This window comes from Thunnus thynnus, chromosome 8 (assembly GCF_963924715.1).
Source record: "Thunnus thynnus chromosome 8, fThuThy2.1, whole genome shotgun sequence".
Classification (NCBI taxonomy): domain Eukaryota; kingdom Metazoa; phylum Chordata; class Actinopteri; order Scombriformes; family Scombridae; genus Thunnus; species Thunnus thynnus.
In genome coordinates, this window is record NC_089524.1 from 3,224,559 (window position 1) to 3,245,851 (window position 21,293).

Here is a 21,293-nt window from a genome sequence, read left to right on the forward strand (position 1 = left end):
ACCGTGGCCCTAACCCTAATAAATAAATAAAGATTTCAGTAATCCTAAACCTAACCATAACCCTAGCCCTAACCGTGGCCCTAACCCTAATCCTAATAAATAAATAAAGATTTCAGTAATCCTAAACCTAACCATAACCCTAGCCCTAACCCTAACCCTGGCCCTAACCCTAATAAATAAATAAAGATATCAGTAACCCTAAACATAACCATAACCCTAACCTTAACCCTAGCCCTAACCCTGGCCCTAACCCGGCTGTAAAACTCTGACAATTGACAGCTTGGACAATGAGAAAAGATAGACAGAGATATTTCCATAACTAACAACGAGGTTGCCCTCCTGCCTAACATTTCCTCACTGAGTCATCAGGCTGTTCCCTCCCTCCCTGCTGCCCTCCAACATTCAAACCAAACTTTTCCTCCGTGTGTGTGGATGTGTGTGTGTGTTCACATGACCTCACAGCCCCATGTCAGCACAAATCTGCACACAAGCCACCGCCTTTTTCATATATATTCCATAGGATCTGTCCATGTGTATTAAACCACTTACTGTACACACAGAGAGCCCGGTGTGACTGCGGGATGTCAACGGCGTGCATTTCTCTCCATTTTCCAGGATAACGTGCGTAGGATTTCTCCCATGCAGCCCTCTTTCTGCCTCAACATATATGTGTGTGTGCCTGTCAAGCCTGCATGCTAAATTCCTCTGAGTGCCTACATGTCAGCTCCTTTCAGTCAATTACTTTGAGTATGTGCATATCTTTGGCCCCATGCTGACCTCCCAACACTGCCCAAGGAGGCCAGGTGTGTGTGTGTTTTTGTGTGTGTGTGTGTGTGTGTGTGTGTGTATTTTCTTCTGCACTAAATCTATTCTAAGTGCTCAATAAACTGGAAATGGAAATGTTGACTTTCTGAAGAAAACTGGATTCACTCTGAGAAAAATTTCAATCATATCAAGTCATTTATTTTCATTTTGGGTCTTATGATCCTGATTGTTGTAATCAAAAGAGTCCTCCAGATTAAACATTTAAAAAGGAAATTCCCGTTTTATGCAACCAGGGTCTTATTTTCATACTTTTGACCATTATAGGAAAAAAAACTTTTTTTGGAGACTTTATGACTCCGTACTTTAAGCTGCACCAGGGAAGATTTTTTTTTAAATAACAAGCCAGCAGCCTCCTGCCTTAATAACAAAGTATAAAGAGCAGTAGCAGAAGTGGCAGCCCATAAATTCATGGTATATTTGCCCAGATAAAGCTCTTCGCTTGACTGAATCCTATCAACAGACTCTGGGGAATTTTGGGGGGGGAATTTATGTTTTATTTTAAAACCATCACAGACTGGTCCATTGTGCAGTTCACTCATGTGTTATGTTCATTTTTGGAACTGAAATACAAAAAAAAAGTGTTTAGACTGCTGCCTCACAGCCGCCAACAGGCTGACTGAATTTAGCTTTTGTCATTGAGATATCATTCAGAACTTAACCTCACTATGAGAAGTATTTTATTTAAATTAACTACAGCAGGATGATACAAACCCTGGGGCAAAGTTTGATGACAGGCGACATAAAATTGAAGTATTTCCTTTCTACGCTGAACTGGATCTGCAAAACTTTCTCTTGTCACATAAAAAACATGGAACCGAACAGACCTCCAGCTGTTTAAGAGCAATATGTCTCTAACAATGGCTTGGAATTTCTCAAACTATGGAAAAGTTTCTTCACAGGTCCTACTGATCAGCAAAAAATAACAAACAACTTTGAGTTATTCTTGGAAGCGGTTTTTGGACTCCTCCAAGGTTCGGTTTGAGGAGTGAGTCAGAGGTTCTTCAGCCAAAAGTTAGATTTAAGGTGCATCAAATATGGTCAATGTTTATTTAGTGATTGATTGTATAAATATATCATTTTTTTAAACAGCTACACTGATATCCTCTCGGAATATGTGTTACAGTTGTTGTTATCTGCTGTGAGCTGCTAATCTATCCAAAAATAAATTAAAAACCTGCATTTATATTAATCGAGCACATAGCAAATCATGATGAAATTGGTAATCCTGCTCTTTATCATGTTAATTCAACAAAATAATTAGAAATGTTATGTAATGCTTCAGTAAAAAAGTCATTTTCATCCCTGCAGAACTTCCTGTCCGGCTGCTAATGTCCCCCAAAAACTCAACCAATCAGAGGGTTAGAACAGCCTGCAGCCTGAGAGGCATTACCCAGGGCATAAAATGCACTAATTGAAGGTAATATGTTTGTCTCTGATTGTACAGATTTTAATGAGTAAATCAAACTTGAAATTAAAATTGGAGAGTCAGTGAGTCAGCATTAATATTATGTGTGTGACTGTAACTTTCTGATCAATAGCATCACAGGTGAGAATAGATTTTTTTTTTTTCTCCCTCCCTCTCTCCCTCCCTCCCATCTCTCTCCTCCTCCTCCTCCTCCTCCTCCTCCTCCTCAGAGTCGAGTCGAGTGTCTGATTTTGTCATTTTCCCTCCTCTGCTCCCCAAAAATAAAGTACGGCGTCAGAGCACTCCCTGGTGGTGCCAAACCTGAACTTCAGCAACTCAAACTTTCACAACTTTTTTTTTTGTCTCAATGATTTCGGCTCCACTCGGCTTCATCGGGCCGATACGACCTGGAAACCTTCCCAGCAGGAGATTTGTTGTTTGTTGAAATTGAAACAGGAGAGCAGGAGGTGAGATATCAGAGCTGTTAGTGATCAGACACTTGTTGCTTCTGTGTCAGTGTGTGCAGGTTGAATTAACTCTATGTCTTGCTGGGTTTGGTTTTTTTTTAACTGTGAGCAGGTGAAAAAACATGTTTCTGTAGCTTTTTACCTGCAGAGAACTTCTTTAAAAGTCTGTTTTTTCACTTTCAGCTACACTTTACACACATGGAATCTGTAACATTCATATCTATCTAATATCAGTGTGCAAAACACACACACGCACACATCCTGCTTCCCAAGGACTCACCACTGTGCAGAACGCTAACTTCAGAAAATAATATTTAATATACAGTATATTTAATAAAAACATTGAAGTGTTGGAAGTCCTTGGGAAGCAGAAAGCTCTGAGTTTAGCCCAGTTATCAGAGTGTGTTGTGTTTACTTTTACAGAAGAGGAATAACTTTGTGTTCTGCTATTTATACTATATATACATCACAGTCTTACCTATTTTATCACATACAAGCTAATTTTGACTTGTGATGATGTGTCCAGTGCAAAAAAAGTGGATTTTCTCTTTAAACTGATGTTTATTTCTTCATTAGAAATGATGATAATGTTTGTCATTTATCTCTCATCTGATGCATTTATCTCACTTGTGCCTTATTGGTGTTGTTATAGTAAAAATACCAGGTCTGACTGTCAGACACTTTTGCAGACATGGGGATCGACTTTGCATAAATTGATCACTGTTATGTAACGAGGTGAATCTATTGAAGTGTCTTCTGCTCTCTCCGCTTCTCTCTTTCCTCCCGCTGTGTGTGTGCACAGTATATTATCATATATTGTTTGCGATCCATTTGTTGTGTCTGATGAACATCATGTTCTTGAATTGCTTTGCCTCATTCTGGCCTCAGGATATCATTATACTCCTTTTCAGACACAAATGCATCTTCAAAGTGTCATCATGTTTTAAAGCAGAGAAAAGAAGACATTCCACACGTTTGAGAAGCAGGAACCAGCAGATATTTGGCATTTTGGATGAACAGTTCATGGATCACGGTGTGTTTACCTGAGTCCAGAGCCTGCCGCAGCTCTGCAGGTCCACCGGAGGCTGCAGGTGCTCGGTACAGAGACTCACTGCTCACACCTGCAGGAGAAACCAGTAGAGACAGGAAGTCAGTAGAAAAAACAGCCTGATACACATTACACTTCACTAATGATGTCAAGTCTGCGTGAAAGGCTGCAGGTTAGGTTCTGCTGGATTATAAAATGCATCAACTGCTGCACTCAGAAGACAGAAATATGAAACTTTTTATGCAGATTTAAAGAAAAAAAAACCTTTAACAAACTTTAGTGTTTTGTTTCCGTGGATTGAAGTTTATGCTGAACTTCTCCTTTAAACTGAGAAGTTTTCCCATTAAATGTTGTCACTGTAATGAACATTCTCTCTCTTCACGTTTATGTTTTCTCACCGTGTTTCTCGATGGCGTCGATGAGTCTCCAAACCACCACAGGAGCCGCTTCAGACAGAATCTCTGCCTCCGCTCCTGAAAGAGAGAAAGAGAGAGAGAGAGAGACATTATTACTATTAATCAACATAAAAACAAGGATGACTTGCCTTCTTCACTTCTGCATAGTTACTTTTTACAATCTAGCTTTTAGATGCTTCTTTTGTTTCTGCACAAATCAAAATGCATCTATAATTTGACTTTAAAATATGACTTTTTCTTTGTATTTCGTTTGCTCTGTGTCAGATAATACGAAGATTAAATGATAATTCCAGTTTTGCGACTCGGATCTTATTTATGTGGTCTGTGTTTTACATTAAAGTGAAGGTATGTTGTCTTGGCGCTGCTGACGGACATATGGAGAAACAGTAGAGTGAAAAGAAATCGAAAAATGTGGAGAAATAATTATAAGTTCACAGTTTTGAGGAGTCGTATCTAATACGTTTTTTCATTTCATTTCATTTTTGCAAACAATCAATCCACACAAATGAACCCAAGTGTGTGCAAATGTGTGTGTGTGTGTCCTCGAGGGAGCTGCTGCCTGAACGACCAGCATACACACACACACACACACACACACACACACACACACACACACACACACACACACACTCAGCAGGGTAAAGACCTTGTAAATGTCAGTGTTGATTTCATGCTCAGGTCAAAACTTCACACGCCATAGGCTGATGGCATGACACTCACACACACACACACACACACACACACACACACACACACACACACACACGAGGACAGTATGTATGTCATATAGTCTCTTGTGCAAACTGAAGACGAAACAGAAAAACAACTCTCCTCCTCTGCAGCTTCTTTTTCATCCTCTGAGACTAACGAACAAACAGTATTTTTCCAGAAACGTACAGTCTGTGCATCCTGTGAACTCTCAGTGACTCCATGCAGTGTATTTTTGGTAGTAAACATAATCATTCAAACACAAAGATTGAGATCAAGTGAATGAAATTGTACAGTAATGTAGTTTTCTTGTATTTGACTTTGGGATATGGAAGTTATAGCAGGCTTTTAGAAAAAACAGAAGCATGATGGGAGACGACAGAGACCTTAAAGAAGAAACGTTTCTGGTTTCAACATCTGGTGTTAAATATAATAAACATCTTATTGCCTGAACATAAGTCACCATATTCAGAACAGATGAAACAATTATCCCTGGTATTATATGATGCCCGTACGACTAAGAAACCTGGATTCTCTGTGAACTAAAAGAAAAGATGATTGATGGGAACAAGTGTGACCACAAGGGTTTGGGAGTTTCTGGGAAATAATTTGTTGCTACTTTTTAAAAAATGTTTTTGCTTTCTTGTGGACAACTTTCACATTTTTGTTTGCCTGGATCATGCAAGCAAATACCACTGAACACTGTCACCATTATTCCTATAATTCACACCAGAAAGAGCTCTCTCTCCGGGAAACATCTTGGAAATTATTTGGAAATTTTTCAGAAATTACAAACCTTTAAAATAAAACATTACCAGATCTTTACATTTTTTTTAATTTAAAATAAAAGTTCATTTATTTTGAAGTAATCTGAATATCCACATTAATAATGTGTTCATTTAAAAGACAGGTACTAATAAACCATCAAGCTGCGGTGGAGAAGAGGAACATAACAGCCATGAAAATAATCAGATATCTGCAAAAACTCCAATATCATGTTTCTGCTGCCTGCCAGCAGCTCATCAGCTGGAGAAGATGTGAAAAGGTTAAACAACATGTGGGATTTCATTACAGCCCACAAGCTGCAGCTGCAGCTGTCATAACATCTACTATTGGGAATCAATTAGACAGAAGAGAGAGAAGGAATCTTCCAATTATGGATTTCCATACAAACGGTCAGCTAATGAAGGATGTATTGTGATGGTGGAGGAAGCTGAGGTGGTGCAGGTATGAAACAAGGTCGCTTCCTTTTACTTAATATGTCTTTACAGCCTTCATATGGAACTCATTCTCAATCACATCATTGGTTTGTCTCAAAAACCTTGAATATTTTGCAGTTTTTGCTTCCCAGCTTCAAGTTAATGAATTAGAAGAACCAAAACCTGACGATAAATTAAAGAAACTCTCTTGAGAACTGAAAATATTTGTCTGTATATGTCACAATTCATGCTTGCACATGCTCAGTAGCGTCTGCTACACAGAACTACTCTCTGGAGACTGAAAACACGATGCTGTTATTAGTGTTTGGAGCCGTTTCACAACAAACTAACATGACTAAACTCTTCATGATGAAGGAACATGTCCCCCAGTGCAGCGCTGTGGCTCAATGACGTGTTTTTAGTCATTTTTGGACGATAACGGAGGAATAAGATACATCAGGCACACGCAATACTTGTAAGTAGATCAGTTCATTGTTGATTTGGCTCTACACAGGAGATTTGTTGACAATAAGATAAAATATAGAAAATCACCAGTTTTATCCTTTAAAAATGACCAAAATAACGGCAAAGTAGAAGCAAGTGAAATTGATCAGTGAGTGAAAACAGTATCTAAAAGTGTAAAACAGTTTGATATGATTCACTACTTTAAATTCTGTTAAAAGTGAAACCTCCAGATTCAATAAATGACTCAAAATGGTTTGAATTGAAACAGCAGATGTGATCAAATGCTATCTAACTTCGATCTCGCTCCTCTTTATTATTTATTACATTATATGTATTTGCCTCCCAGTTCAGTCAAATCTATATCACATGTATACAGCGTCTTCACTGGTGTGCCGTTAATAATCTGTTCATGTCTTTGTCTCTTTCCTTTGTTCCGTCTCTACTTCTTTCTTCTATCTATCCTGCCTCGCTCATGTTTTGCTCTTTTTCTCTCTAGACGGGTTTTCCTCTCATTCATCCTGGTTTTTTTTTTTCCCTCCGCTCATCGTTTTCATCCCAGCTCCATCTCTTCCGCACATTTACTCTTTCTCACCCTCGTTTCCCGGCTCAGCTCTACTCTCGCTCTTTTGTTGTTGTGCTGTTGACAGTTGTGTCATATCACAACACGCACACACAAGCACGCTGCGGAGTGACAGTCACGCCGAGTTAAATGACGCTTGTCCTTTGATGCGCACACACACACACAGACAAACACACGCATGTGTGCGTAAACACATAATCTAATAATCTTATTAATCTTTTGTTGAGGAAACAACAGCACACACGTATCTGCTGTGTTTACAGGTGTACAGACCTGTATCTGCTACACTGATTGTGTTTATCTGAGCCACAGTTGTGCATATTGTTTCAGCTTTGTGTGTTTGTGTGTGTGTGTGTGTTTGTGTGTGTGTGTGTGTGTGTGAGCAACGAGAAGCGGCAGAGGAATTTCCGGAGATATAGGTCGTTAAACGTACAGTGCTTCCATTAACGTCACTGTCACAACGTATCACAGAGGCAATATCTCACCCAGAAGAGAGGAGAGGAGAGAAGAGAAGAAGAAGAAGGAGGAGAAGAAGGAGGTGAGGACAAAGGAAAGAGAAAAAGAGAGAAGTTAAAAGAGGAGAGAAAAGAAGAAGGGCAAGGACAAAAGAGTGGAGAAGGGAAAAAAGAGGAGAAAAGAGAATAAAAAACGAAGAGAAGAAGGGAAGAGAGACAAAAGAGAAAAAGAGGAAAGACGAGCAATAAAAGAGACAAAGAAGACTGCAGATAAGAGAATAAAAGAGATCCAACCAGAGGAGAAAAAAGAAGAGAGGAAGACATAGTAGAGGATATAAACAAGAGGACAAAGGGCAGGAAGAGAGAAAAGGATAGGACAAAAGAGGAGAAAGAGGGAAGAGAAAAAAGAGGACAGTAGAGGAGAAGAGAGGGAGGACAAAAAAGACAAAGGGAAAAAAGAACATGAGGGACAATAGAGGACATATGAGAGATAAAAAGAGGACAAAGAGGACAAAAAGAGCTAGAGAAGAAGAGGACAAGAGATGTGGAGGGTAGAGGACGAAGAGGAAAATAGAGAAGAAGAGAAATGAAGAGGAAAAAAGGAGGAAAAGAGGAAAGACAGAAGAAGAAGAAGATATCAAAAGAGGACAAAAAAGAGAAAAAGAAGGACAAAGGAGAAGAAACTAAGAGGGACAATAAAGAAGACGACACAAAAGAAGATCAGATAAAAGGGCAAAGAGAGAGAAAGGAGGACAAGGAAGAAGAAGAGAACAAAGAGAAAAGAGTAGAACATAAGAGAAGTGGACAAAAAGAAGAGAAGAGAAGAGGACAAAGGAGAAGAAGAAAATGGGACAACAGAGTAGAAAGGAAGAGGTCAATAGAGAAGGGGACAGAGAGAGAAGAGAAGAAGACAAAAAGAGACAAAAGAAGAGGACAGAGAAAGGAGAGAAGAGAAGAGAAGAGAAGAGAGGAGAAGAGAGGAGAAGAGAAGAGAAGAGAAGAGAAGAGAAGAGAAGAGAAGAGAAGAGAAGAGAGGAGAAGAGAAGAGAAGAGCAGAGAAGAGAAGAAGAGAGAAGAGAAGAGAAGAGAAGAGAGGAGAAGAGAGGAGAAGAGAGGAGAAGAGAAGAGAGGAGAAGAGAAGAGAAGAGAAGAGAGGAGAGGAGAAGAGAAGAGAAGAAAAGAGAAAAGAGAGGAGAAGAGAGGAGAAGAGAAGAGAAGAGAAGAGAAGAGAAGAGAAGAGAAGAGAGGAGAAGAGAGGAGAAGAGAGGAGCGACAGATAGAGAACAATGAAGCTGAGCAGTCGTTCGTCTCTGCAGCAGATCAGCTCCCTACCAGCTCCTATAGAGAACGTATGGAGCTGCACACAAAGACACCAACAAAAACACACAGAGCGACACAAACACACACACACACAAACACACAGAGCGACATAAACACACACGTATATACTGTACATACACAACTGTGACAGTGAGAGATGGAAACACACAAAGACCCTCAGTGAGTGTGCGTGTGTGTGTGTTTATACTATGGGAGGTGCACTGAAAACGTACACATACACACTGAAAACACCACCTTCACACACAGAAGAAGCAGGATATCTGCTGCTTGAGTGTGTGTGCATGCACAATAATTTCAGTGCACCTGGAAGCTGTTTCAGTGTAACAGGAAGTTGTTTCAGTGTAACAGGAAGTCACAGACTTCATTGGAGAAAGAAAGAAAAACAACAACTTCCTGGACAGTAGCGACAGCAGGCAGCCAGTTGGAGGAGGCTAACAGTGCTTTGAGGAGTCTTCTCGGTTCACCGAACCTGATTGTTTGGTGCCGCAGCTCAGTGAAGTGTCTGGCTGCTATAGATCGGATGCAACGCACGACACGGACGAAAAAATCATAAATTTCATCAATATTAGCAGCAACGCATGGCTAATCACAGGCTGCAAGGCCGGCTACAATTAATAGTAATAACTGCATCTTCATCTTCCAGAAGTCAGTTTATTGAAACAGGAAGGTCCAGATTTAAAACTCTATCTGCCTTCTTGTTACACTACAAACAGCCTCCAGGCACACTTCAAGTTTACACACACACACACACACACACACACACACACACACACATACACACACACACACACACAGGTAGCCTATATCCTGCTGTGTGTGAAGGTGGTATATGTGCACATTTTCAGTGCATAAGTGCACATTATCAATGTGTACGTGCACATATTTCGGTATTTTCACCCTGATCGGCCTCCTATAGTATACAGACCCCCCCCCCCCCCCCCCCCCCCACCCCACCCCACCCCAACGGTGTTCTGTCATTATGTCATTAAGACATGCTCCATTGCACTATACTGCACAGACCTTTACAGCACTGTTATACACACATTTCCTTACTCCACTCTGTGTCATTGCATCCCTGCTGTATGAACGCAAAGAGACAGATAATCACATGTAAACACACACACACGCACACACACACATCTGTGTTCTCCCTACAGACAGCTGTGGTCTCTGATCGGCGATGTTTGGAAATGATTTATTGATCAGTGGAGTCCGGCAGATGCTGGTGTTATGAAGTGGACCCTGAACACTGCTGTTCTTTTCAATTTAAACTGAAAATATATATATACACACACACACACACACAGCCACACACACACACACACAGCAAGATAAGAGAGTAGAGTTATAGATTGAGACGCCTGTATTACAGTCTGGTGCATATGGGGCTGCAGATAAGTCATATATTAGGATATTCTCTTGATGTATAATATATCACATGTAGGTCAAATACTTAAACACGGAGCATGTAAGAGGGAATTCATTTATTTTTGATGTTCACAGGAGATTATAAGTAAGTTTTATCTTTAACTAGAGTCCCTCTGCAGAGAGTCAGAGTGTCTGATCTCCTTTTTTTTGCAGGGGAGAGGGGAGCAGTGTTGAGTCTGTCCCTGCAGTGCTCTGCAGGGACACCAGGGGGCAGCTGACTCCAGCCCTGACTGGACAATACTGTGGCATTTTATCTGGAAGCTGCAGCATTGAGGGAAGGGTCAAGCACCACAGCAAGAGTCTTTTTCTTTCTTTTTATGTCAGGAAGACAAAAAAAAAATGTCACCACAAATTGTTCCCACATTTAAATATGACTGAGTGAAACTGACAGCTGCAAAATAAAAATCGGACATTTCTGTAATTTGATATTAGTAATTTGGCTTTAATTTAAGAACTTATTTACGTACATCGATATTGCAACACTGATAGCTGCTGTAAAGAAGAATATTCCAGTTTGTTTGGTACAAACTTAAAGGTGCTCTATGTTTCTGACCTCTAGTAGCGCTGTAGAGCAGTTTTTGTTTGTCTCGTGAACGTACACGAGGACACGGGTGATGAAAACTGCAAGAAGAAAGCTGTAATGCAACAAGAAAACAGTGATGCAACAGCAAAGGCAGAGAAGAAGAAGAAGACTGTGAGCTAGTAAACATGGATGTAAACAATGCAGGCAATGCATTCATTTGACCTCAAGGTTACACAGAATCAGTTTAGTAAACATAACTTGTGTTTCTTTACAAGAAAACCCCTCAAGGCACCTTTAATAAAACCTCTTTTACAGCTTGTTTTCTACTCAGCGTACAAGGACACGGCTGATTTAACGTGTTAATGACTTTCGTTTAAAGTGGCTCGTATGTATGAGTTGGTTATAAAGTTATAAACTAATAAATATATATAAAGTAATGGGAATAACGCCATGTTCATGTCATATGGGACGAATGGTAGAGACAGAAAAACAGAGTCTGTTAACGGCTTACAAGCGTCTTCTATGACAGCAGATCACATGAGCTGAGTACCGAACTTTGGTCACATGATCATGACACCTGAGTGAGTTTTATTTGCTGAAGAAAAACTGAGATACAGTTGAAAGCACCAGAAAAAAAGCCAGTAAGTGAACCCTGACTTTAGAGAAAAGATGAAGAATGAACCTCCACACTCTTCTTTTATTGAGATCTTATTTCATGCTGAATCAAACGTCCGTGCTCTGAATCTGTCACCGTCACATTCGAGCGGTTTAGATTCTGTTGTAAAGAGGCCACAAGAAAGCTCAGAAGACATGAAAAGGAAGAAGAAGAAGAAGATGAAGAAGAAGAGGCTGGAAAACAGAACAGAAGAGAACAAAGAAACAAAGCAAGAGATGTCAAGAGATGGAGGAAACCCAGAGAGCCTAGCAATTGAAGGAGGAGGAGGAAGAGGAAGATGAGGAAGAGTAAGGGGAAGAGGAGAAGAATTATATGAGCAGAGGTAGAGAGGAGGACAGGAGATTGTCATTTCAAGCCTTCACATTGCTAACAGGATACGGCCGTCACGCTTCAGCAGCCTGCAGGTCACCTCGGCTCTGCTCCTCATCTCTCTCTCTCTCTCTCTCTCTCTCTTTCTCTCTCTCTTTCTTCCTAACTGTCCGCCTCATATCCACACCTACAGTTCATTTTAACCCCCCCACCCCTCCTCAACGACAAATCCACAGAGAGAGAAGTGGCGTTCCTTCAGCAAATCACAACACAAGCAGAATACAGATTCGGGATTCTGTGAACTCATGTTTGGTTTTGACTTTTGCAGCCACACGGGACACAAAGAGGGCGTCTGGTCAGGAGACCGGGGACAAGATGAAGTAAAGAGGCGAGGAGGGGTGGGAGGAGGGGTGATGATCCACAGTTAATGCCAAAACATCCCCCACCACTCTCCTCCTCTACTTTTACTGTTTTGTTGGTCTTCAACGTAAAAAAAAAAGCTGCTTTATTTCCAGGCAGAATCCAGTTCTAAGTCTAATAAAAGTGAACTTTTTTTTGATATCTCGGTTACATAAAACTATCGTTTCCAAGACTATATTTCAGCGTGAAGCAGGTCCCAACCACATGTTGAAATATAGTGATTGACATGCTGTTGATACAAGGCTGTAGCTGCCTCTGAGGACAACTAATCATGCTCATATTCTCCATTTACATATAAATGAAAACACATGAAAAGTTAAATACGAATGATAGATTTTTACTTTGTACTCAAATATTTTTCTTGGGGGTTAGGGTTAGGTTGAGGCTGTTCTGAGGGAAATGTTGCCCTGGTTATAAAAACATGTTTCATCTAAATCATATATTTCATATTTATTTTTGGTTTAAAGGTTTATCTTGCACGTGTTGAATGTTGTACATGAGCTGGAGATATTAAACCTTCCTCCATGAATGAAAAATGATTTTGGAGTGCAGTATTTATTATTTTGGAGTTATTTTGCACTGATAACATTTCGCTATATCACTGTTTATTTTAGCGATGATGAAGCATTTGTTCCAGGATTTTGATGAACAGAATCCAAAACATTTTAACATATTTTCCAACTTAAAACAGAGCGGTATGTAGCCAAGTTTCATCCGCCTCCGAGGCTTTTGCCACCTTCCCAGTACGATGGAGTTGGATAGAATTATGTTTGCATGTATCAGAATAACTCAAGAGCCACGTCTTTCCAAAAACACAGTCCTAAATACTGTAGATAGTTTTCACACAGGCTATTTCTTTAGTGCAAAACGTTTCCCACGGAACCCGTTCACCTTTAAAAAAAAAACGAGAGTTAGCTTCTCCTTTTCATCCCAGTCGGTGCAAACAGCCTGATGTTTCTTCCTCATGTGTGCAGAATCTTAAACAGCACGCAGGAAAGACCCTCCACAGTGGTGATATTAGCGGCTAAGCCTCTGTAAAAAAAAAAAAAAGCCTAGTGAAATCTTGATCCTCCATCTCCTCTCCTGACCAATCTCCCACGACAGCCTCCTGGTCTGAGGAAACCCCCCCTCCCCCCGCCTCCCCCCGGCCTCTGAGCTCCCCTCAGAGTCCCTGACAGACAACCGGGGCCACAAGGCCGGCACACACTCATACACGCTTACTGTATGTTGCACGCTATGACACGGACATGTATGCAAACATGCGCATACATTAGCATACATGCAGTCATGTGTGGGCATGCGAACGTGGACGCCGTCTTTGTCTGAAGTCTTTCGATTTCAAAGTCTGTGACGGTTAAAACACTGATTCACATTCATGAAGCACAAACAGTCAGACAGGAGCTAAATGCTATAGATGGTGTCTCTCACACAAACAAACACAAGTCATTTGTCTTGCTTTGTGACCACATATACTGCATTCACACTGCATATGCGTCTTAAATGCACATTATATCCGTCTTCTAGGCTGCACAGCACTATTACCACTTTAATGTGAGGCTCTGTGCTAAAAATATGTTGACGCATAGATTTATTTCAGTTTTCATTGTATTGACGTTGGAAATCACTTCTGTTGTTTATCTTTGTTCACAGCTTTTGACACAGGAAGAAGAACAATCCATATGGAAGAGCAGCGAGGGACATCAGACAGATGCGGTTACTAAAAAATGGAATAAAAATTTAAAAAATCAATTTAAAACAACATTTTAGATACAAACAGAAGCTCATGATGGATGGTAATGTATAAAGACAATGAACAACAGCAAAGACGTGTAAAAAAGATGAAAAACAACGTATGAAGTCTTTGCATTTGACACATTTTTGGCATAAACGAACCAAATACATGAGAGTCATCATGTACTGTAGCTGTTGATAAAATTTCCGCCACTGTCATAGTGTCTGGATGTAAAATTAACTTGTAGAGATTTCATGTCTGTTTCAAAACTGTTTTTATTACACATTGTCTTAAAGATGCTCCTGTAGAGTTTCCCAGTAAACAAACTCATACATTCAGTATACTGGAAGGCTGCTGGCTATACCTGCACACAGCAGGTGGTAAGCTTTTATATACACCTCCAAAAGTGTGAAAAATAACCATGGCCTGCTGTGTTCTGCACAATATTGCAAAGCAACAATGGTGGTCCCCCCACCACCACCACCCACCACCACCCACCACCATCTGAATACATGGAGGTAGATGGTTTCCTGACCAGAGACGTGGAGTTCAAACCCAACAGCGACTCATTTCACTTTTTTAACATGTAAGCAGGTCATTTTTCATACATTGTGAAATTATCTATATACTCAAGGCAGAAAAAATGTAATGACGTTTATTTGGTAAATTGTTTTTATTCCTAGTTTTTCATTTATTTCTTTGAGAGTGTCTTTAATCTGTGAAAAAGTGGAAGAGATATGCTGAAGATTTTTTTTCCTCCCCTTAGGATTTATACGTTTTTATCATTTTTTTAAAGGGAATTTTTAGATATACAGTATATCTTTATGCTTTCTGTTGTTGTTGCACTGCTGTGGGCTGCTGTGCAAATACACAAGAAAATAACAATAAACTAAATCTTGAATCTTGAAATCTTGAATTTGTAGGACCGACTCAGAGATGATCTCTGCTCGGGTGGATCGTCGTGATGGTCCAAGAGGTGGATGCATCTGAATAATAAAATAAAGACTGTTAATACATTTGTTTTTTTGTTTCATTTATTCATTACCAATAATTTAAAATAAGTGTGTAGCTTAAAACAAAAATGGGCACAGTAGGCTATAGATTAGGTACAATTCAAGTGTTTTTTAAAAATATGTTCAATGTGGAATCAAATGACGTAATCAAATTAATTAAATGCTTAAATGATTCTTACCATTATTGCCATTGTGTTCAGATGTTGCTGGTTGATTCTGGGCTATGCTGTCTGGTGCTGACAGGATGTTTCCTGGCTGTGTTCGGTCACTGTCCAGTAGAAAGTCACACCGCACCCTCGACGGAGGAACCTCTCCAACGACGGCTCCGACGCGCTCATCCATGCCTGTTGTTGTGACAGCCTCCTGGCCCCCTGCCGTGGCTGTAACAGTACGCCTGGCAGCAGACGCTTGTGTTTTGGCGTCCGTTTCCAGATCAAATCATTAAAAAAAAAAAACTACACTAAGAGTTCTTTCTTCTGCACATACGGCATTCATTGCACTGGTGATCTCTTGCCATGCTTTGTGCCTTTCTGGACCAGTGACAAACACTGCTCACACTTGGAAATAAGATACTTCATGAAGTAGAGTTTCTGTCTCTGCAGATGACATTTTTTTCTTCTTTTTGCTGCCCTTAAGTGGTATTTTCCTTTCTTTAACTTTACCTGTCAAATTGCTGTGGCTTGTTGGTTTGGTGGTTTGCACACGGCGCCTTGGTCTGCTGCCCTTATATGGGTTTATTTTCCCCATGTTAATTGCAAATTGCCTGGCACCCACAACCAATTTAAGATCAAACGTAATTCATGAACATACACAGGTGGGTAAGAACAGACTTGGCGTTTCATGAATCCCACGTAGGATTTTCTTATTTTCCTCTTTTGCTTTGTGCAAGAACAAATACAGAAGAAAAAGAAGAAAACATTCATGTGCATTGCACTGCTAGTGGGCAAAAACTCTACAGGATACCTTAAATTATGCATTTTAAACTTCTAAAGCCAATTTACCACTTCAGCAGCATTTTCTTGCCAACAACAGTACAACAATGAAAGTAGATGTTATGTTTGAAGAACTCCCCCGTCAGCTCTCTGCAAGTTGAATTTCATGCCTTGTGGAATCATTAAAAATGTAAAATGTAACACACGTCACTTTTTGGAAGATGGTCAGCAGCAATGTAACGTAGTATTTGCCGTGTAAGTTGTAATAAATAAGTTACAACAATGGACAGTATGACCCTGATGGTAATTTAATCAGTTATTACCAGATTTTCCTTTGTATTTTGGGCATTTGAGCTGCCAGTATGTGTCTTCAAAAGTGCTTTTTGGATTTATTTATTTATTGGGACATTAAAGATGCACTGCACCAGAGTTAGCTTGAAGCTAATTTGCATCTGTAGTCCCCGACAAAAAACATACAACAGCACAACAACAAACAGTAAAAAGCAAAAAAACCCAAAAAACAAACCAACAAACAAAAAAAACACACAGAACACACCATACAAAATACAAAATACAAAGCTACACACAGCACATCACATACACCCACAATGTCAAGAGCTTGAATAGCTTTATGCTTTATTATCCACGTATTTAAATTATATCACATGACAGCCGACTGTTCGCTCCGTCTTCCTGTGTGGCCATTCAGAGCGACTATAAACCTTTTTGATGTCGGACGTGGTTGAAAGAACTAATTTGTGCAACTGTTTGCGCATCAGGGGACAAAAAACTGATCTCACAAGGTTAAACATTAATTTTACGTTGACTTTTTTTGGGTAAGTCTCCAGAGAAAAAAACCTAGCCTCAACCAAGCAGTTTGACTTACCTAAACTTGACTAAATCAGACAATTTCATGTCAGAAAATATATAAAAATCATTTTGAAAGGTGGTAACAAAGACCCTGTTTTGTCATTCAAGTTGGAAAATTTGTTGAACAGAAATCTGCAGCTCCAAACCTTAACGGTGAACACACCCCAATCATTGATGGTATTACAGGTGTTGTTAATGCTGTGACATCACAGATGAAGCCATAAACTTAAAACTGAAGCCCAGTGTGATTTAAATCACTGTCGACCATTTTCCAAATCATACTCGTACATTTTTAGATTGATTTTCTTCTTGCGTTCTGAAAGTCAACTTACACATACTTGCTTGATGAAAAGGAATCCATCACAGGGAACATTTCTGTCTATAATTTTAACCATAAATTAAGTTACTGCTGTGTGAAAATTCAGTCATAAGCAGAGACTGTACTGAAAACGGCCTTTTACCAACATGTTTCAAGGACATTTGGACACCTGAGATCTGAGAGAAGGCTGCATATTAATGCAAGAATATATTTATAAGATATTTTCCACAATTTTCACTGCTTTCCTTCTAGATTTTAGATTCTTGTTCAAATGTCTGAGTATCCTTGTAGTCAGAAATAATATTTTATCTCAGGTCCACATTTTTTCATTGGCTTTACTCATAATGCTCATAAGGTTACTAATTACATTTCTTCACCATCTAATCTTCCCTTAATTACTACTTCCATTAAATTATGCAGAAATACAGAATACTAATAATGTTAAACCAGTTCACTTCATTCCAATCCGTAATATTTGATTAAAAGCTGTCTTAAATCTGAATATCACACCTAATCTCCCTCCACCTGTAACAGGCAGGACTACTGAGAGTCTTTAATTCATCCTCTTTTTCCATCTTCCTCCTTCTCCTCATTTATCACCTCCTGCTTCTTGTCATCAGACTGGCATCATGTTACCAACAACCTGACATTTAGCTCAACTGGGTCTCAGTGAATTCATTATTAATGGCACCTGTGAGGGCATGCCACAGGTTCACATTCATCATCGTCTAATAGACTTTTCTCACAGTGAACTTACTTTGTCTGTCTGCTGTATAGTGTACAGCGGGTTATCAGAGCTTGTTGAGATGAAAAAAGCTACCTGCTGCTGCTGCTGGAAACCCAGAGACTGAACTATACAGTTAATTTTCTGTAAAAGAGGCTTCTCTGTCTGTCTCCTAAAAATTATTTTTATATTCTACTACATGCTTTAAATGGGACATGTAATGTTTTTTCTGTGATTTTCTGTTATTTATATGCTGTTATAATGTCGGGCACTAAACATGGGGCCAAACATATGCAGAAAATGCTGCCTGCGAGTCAAAAACCAGGGCTTCAACCTGCTCTGAACGCTTTGTTTGCAAGTTTTTTTTCTACCTTGCCGACGAGCTGACACGCATTCCCATAAACAGTCATCCATCCGTAACCTGGGTTGCTAAGGTTGTTGCTAAGGTTTTTCCATGTGTTGTTTGCATTTTCCACTCGCCTATTTCAGATCGGATTCCGGCTCGAATATGTACGGATGTATTTGACAAATTTCCATTTCCAGTAAAGAAGAAGAAAAAATACTGAAATCCTACTACTATATTTTGTTTATGTAGCCGTCGGACGTCGGCTGAGATGCAGCTTCCGGGGTCTAAAAAATTAGAAGAGAGTGAGTGAGCTCATCAGGAGGCAGGGCCTTAAAGAGACAGGAGCTAAAACGGCCTGTTTCAGACAGAGGCTGAACCGAGGAGGCTGTATAAAGGGCCAGTAGAAGATAAATAAGAAGTTTTTAACTGTAAATCATGCAAAGATATTCCAGTAGAGCCCCAGAATATAAATATAGACCTGTAAATGTGCATGAATGTCCCCTTTAACCAATTCATTTGGAGGAAACATAAATACTACCTGGATTACGTTCAAGTAGTGAAGGTGAGTCAGTGAGCCTTTTGTTTGGCCCCTGAAATGTAATAAGTCAAATTTTTTGCTGCAAACTTTCTCACACACCCCCGCCCCCCTCCCCCTCCAAAGACTGATTAACTAACTAACTGGCTGAAACTGCTGCTTACTTAAACAACATTTACTTATGCACTATAACTTGGAATGAATTGTGGGAAAATGTTGCACAAACACGGGCATTTTCAAACAAAACTCTCAAGTCTCAGTGATCATGAACACTGAATAATTTATCAGGATAATGGTGGATGCGTGTCAGGAAGCCTAATTTGATTTTAGAGTCGTAGCTGCTGGAGTGTGTGTGCATTCATGTGTGAGTGTGTGTGTGTGTGTGTGTGTGCGAGCTGATAGCACACAAGCCCTCGCTGATGTGAGATGTCTGAGTGGCCTTTATTGATCCGTTACTCTCTTTGCATTCCTTTAGGAATAAAAACCCGACATCACTCAGATCAATGAACAATAGTGTGTGTGTGTGTGTGTGTGTGTGTGTGTGTGTGTGTGTGGGTGTGTGTGGTGGGGGGGTGATCACATTACTGCAGGCCAAAGTGATGACATCAGGAGAACATTGTCCATCATAGCAGATTGGATGCATGACCACGTCCACATATATTTGTACAGACCTAACCTTAAACTGAGCCTGATTCTTTCATTAAACCAAAAGCTGATAGTAACATGGTTTCTAGTCCTCACTTTCCAAAATGTGTCATAAAAATGTCTTCACTGTCAAAGAATGTCCACATATATACGTCCTCATTGTCCTACAAATGTCTTCCAAAAACTGTCCTCGCCTTCTGAAAACACCCTCATATATCACATCAAAGTGTCCCGATATTCCCCCTAATGTCCCCGCCTTCAAGAAACTGTCCTTACTTCCCAAAAACTGTTCTCACTTTTCCAAGATGTCTCCATCTTCCAAAGATGCTCTCACCTTCTAAAAATGTTCTTCCGTTCCACAATGTCCTAACTTTGCCAAAATGTCCCCACCTTTCAAACGTGTCATCACTTTGCTAAATGTCCTCCCTCTCTCACAGTCTAAAACGCTCATCGCTCCTCGTCGAAATACAATAAGTGCAAGTGCGAGAGAGTACACATGAAGCCTTTCTTATTTTCCTTTGACAGCACATCAGAGGAGAAGCAATTACACCAACACAAAGCAGAAGACAAGAGAACAAAGAAAGCCTAGAACAGTACGTCTGTGCCATGAGCGTTTAATGTGTGTGTGTTTGGATCCTGATATGCTTTCTGCATTAAGCATGAGGCTGACTGTCACACTGACCTCTGACCTCCAGCCTGTGTTTCTGCATGCATGATGCGCGTGTCGCACTTCACTCGTGACAATTTACATGTATGTATGCAAACAGCAGCCACTCGTAGCATTTGAATTTCTGTGTGCATGCAAGTCTTTTGCATGTGTGTGTGTGTGTGTGTGTGTGTGTGTGTGTGTGTGAGTGTTTGTGTGTGTTGAGGACTGTGCAGGATTCAGCACAACTCCAGCCTTTGGCGTAGAATCCAGGTTATTTCTGCTCAAGCCTTTTGCCTTTGGCTGAACTTGGCTTGTTTGATGAACTCCCATCATGCCTCTCTCTTTTTATTGGCCGACAACTGCGAGAACAAACTAGAACAAAGTGTCACAGCCAACCAAAGGGAGAGCCAAGAGGCTGAGCCCAGAGTGAGGGTGAAACACAGGGCAGGAGAGTCTGTATGTATGCATCTTTGTGGAAATTACTTCTTTAACCCAAAGCCATGAACTATATATGACAAATACCAAAATTCTATAGTGGCTCTCAGGTGTCTCACACCTTAACAATGTACTCACCGCTCTTCATCAGTGCTAAAGGCTGATTAAACTGCAGGTAACAGCAACAGAACTGCAGCTACATGGACTTTATGCAGAGAGATTTAAACAACACAGCCTGTTGGGCATTCTGATGGTTAAGACACAAACCGTATCACAGAAACGTCGCCGCTTTCATTCGATCCAGGGACCTTTGTTGCATGTCATACTGGATGGTGGTGGTGTACTGGAGTGCATTATATTGAAAAGTGTTCCTAATGTTTTGTCCACCCCATTAATACATAAGGGTGGCAAAATATTGTACTCCAGTACACCACCACCATCAACGTCGACCTCAATAATAAACATAAAGTAGAGTTATCACCTTTCTGACAACAAAACCTGAAACTGTCTAACCTTCATAAAAGTAGAACTTATGGCAGAGCTGTTGTATTGGATTGAATCAGATGGCACATGTGTTCCTAGTAAAGTGCTTGGTGAGTTTATAAGGGCTCATTATTTGATCTTTTTGATTTTGAAATGAAAATCTATGCGAACATATCAAATGTACAAAAAGGGGATAATAAAACTCTTCAGGTGAAGATCAGGGACTGTATGTTGGTTGATCTGAAGTAAATCATCAGCACTTTTACACTTCGTATTAGAGATATATCAAATATTGGACGTCCACAAATTCTCTTCAAATGGATTCTGGCAAAGTTGAAGTTCATC

The 21,293-nt window shown here is 40.1% G+C and overlaps 1 protein-coding gene and 1 pseudogene across 1 annotated transcript in view; one reads left to right on the top strand and one right to left on the bottom strand.

Annotated features, from left to right (window-relative positions):
• pik3r3b (phosphoinositide-3-kinase, regulatory subunit 3b (gamma)) overlaps nt 1-21,293 on the bottom strand; it is a 270,146-nt gene that overhangs the window by 178,803 nt on the left and 70,050 nt on the right. The window contains exons 4-5 of the mRNA XM_067596136.1: nt 4,144-4,218; nt 3,741-3,818 (exon numbers count right to left, since the gene is read on the bottom strand). Of these exons, the coding sequence (XP_067452237.1) occupies nt 3,741-3,818; nt 4,144-4,218 (153 nt within the window). The remainder of the gene's footprint in view (nt 1-3,740; nt 3,819-4,143; nt 4,219-21,293) is intronic.
• LOC137188486 (trichohyalin-like) lies at nt 5,424-12,229 on the top strand (annotated as a pseudogene).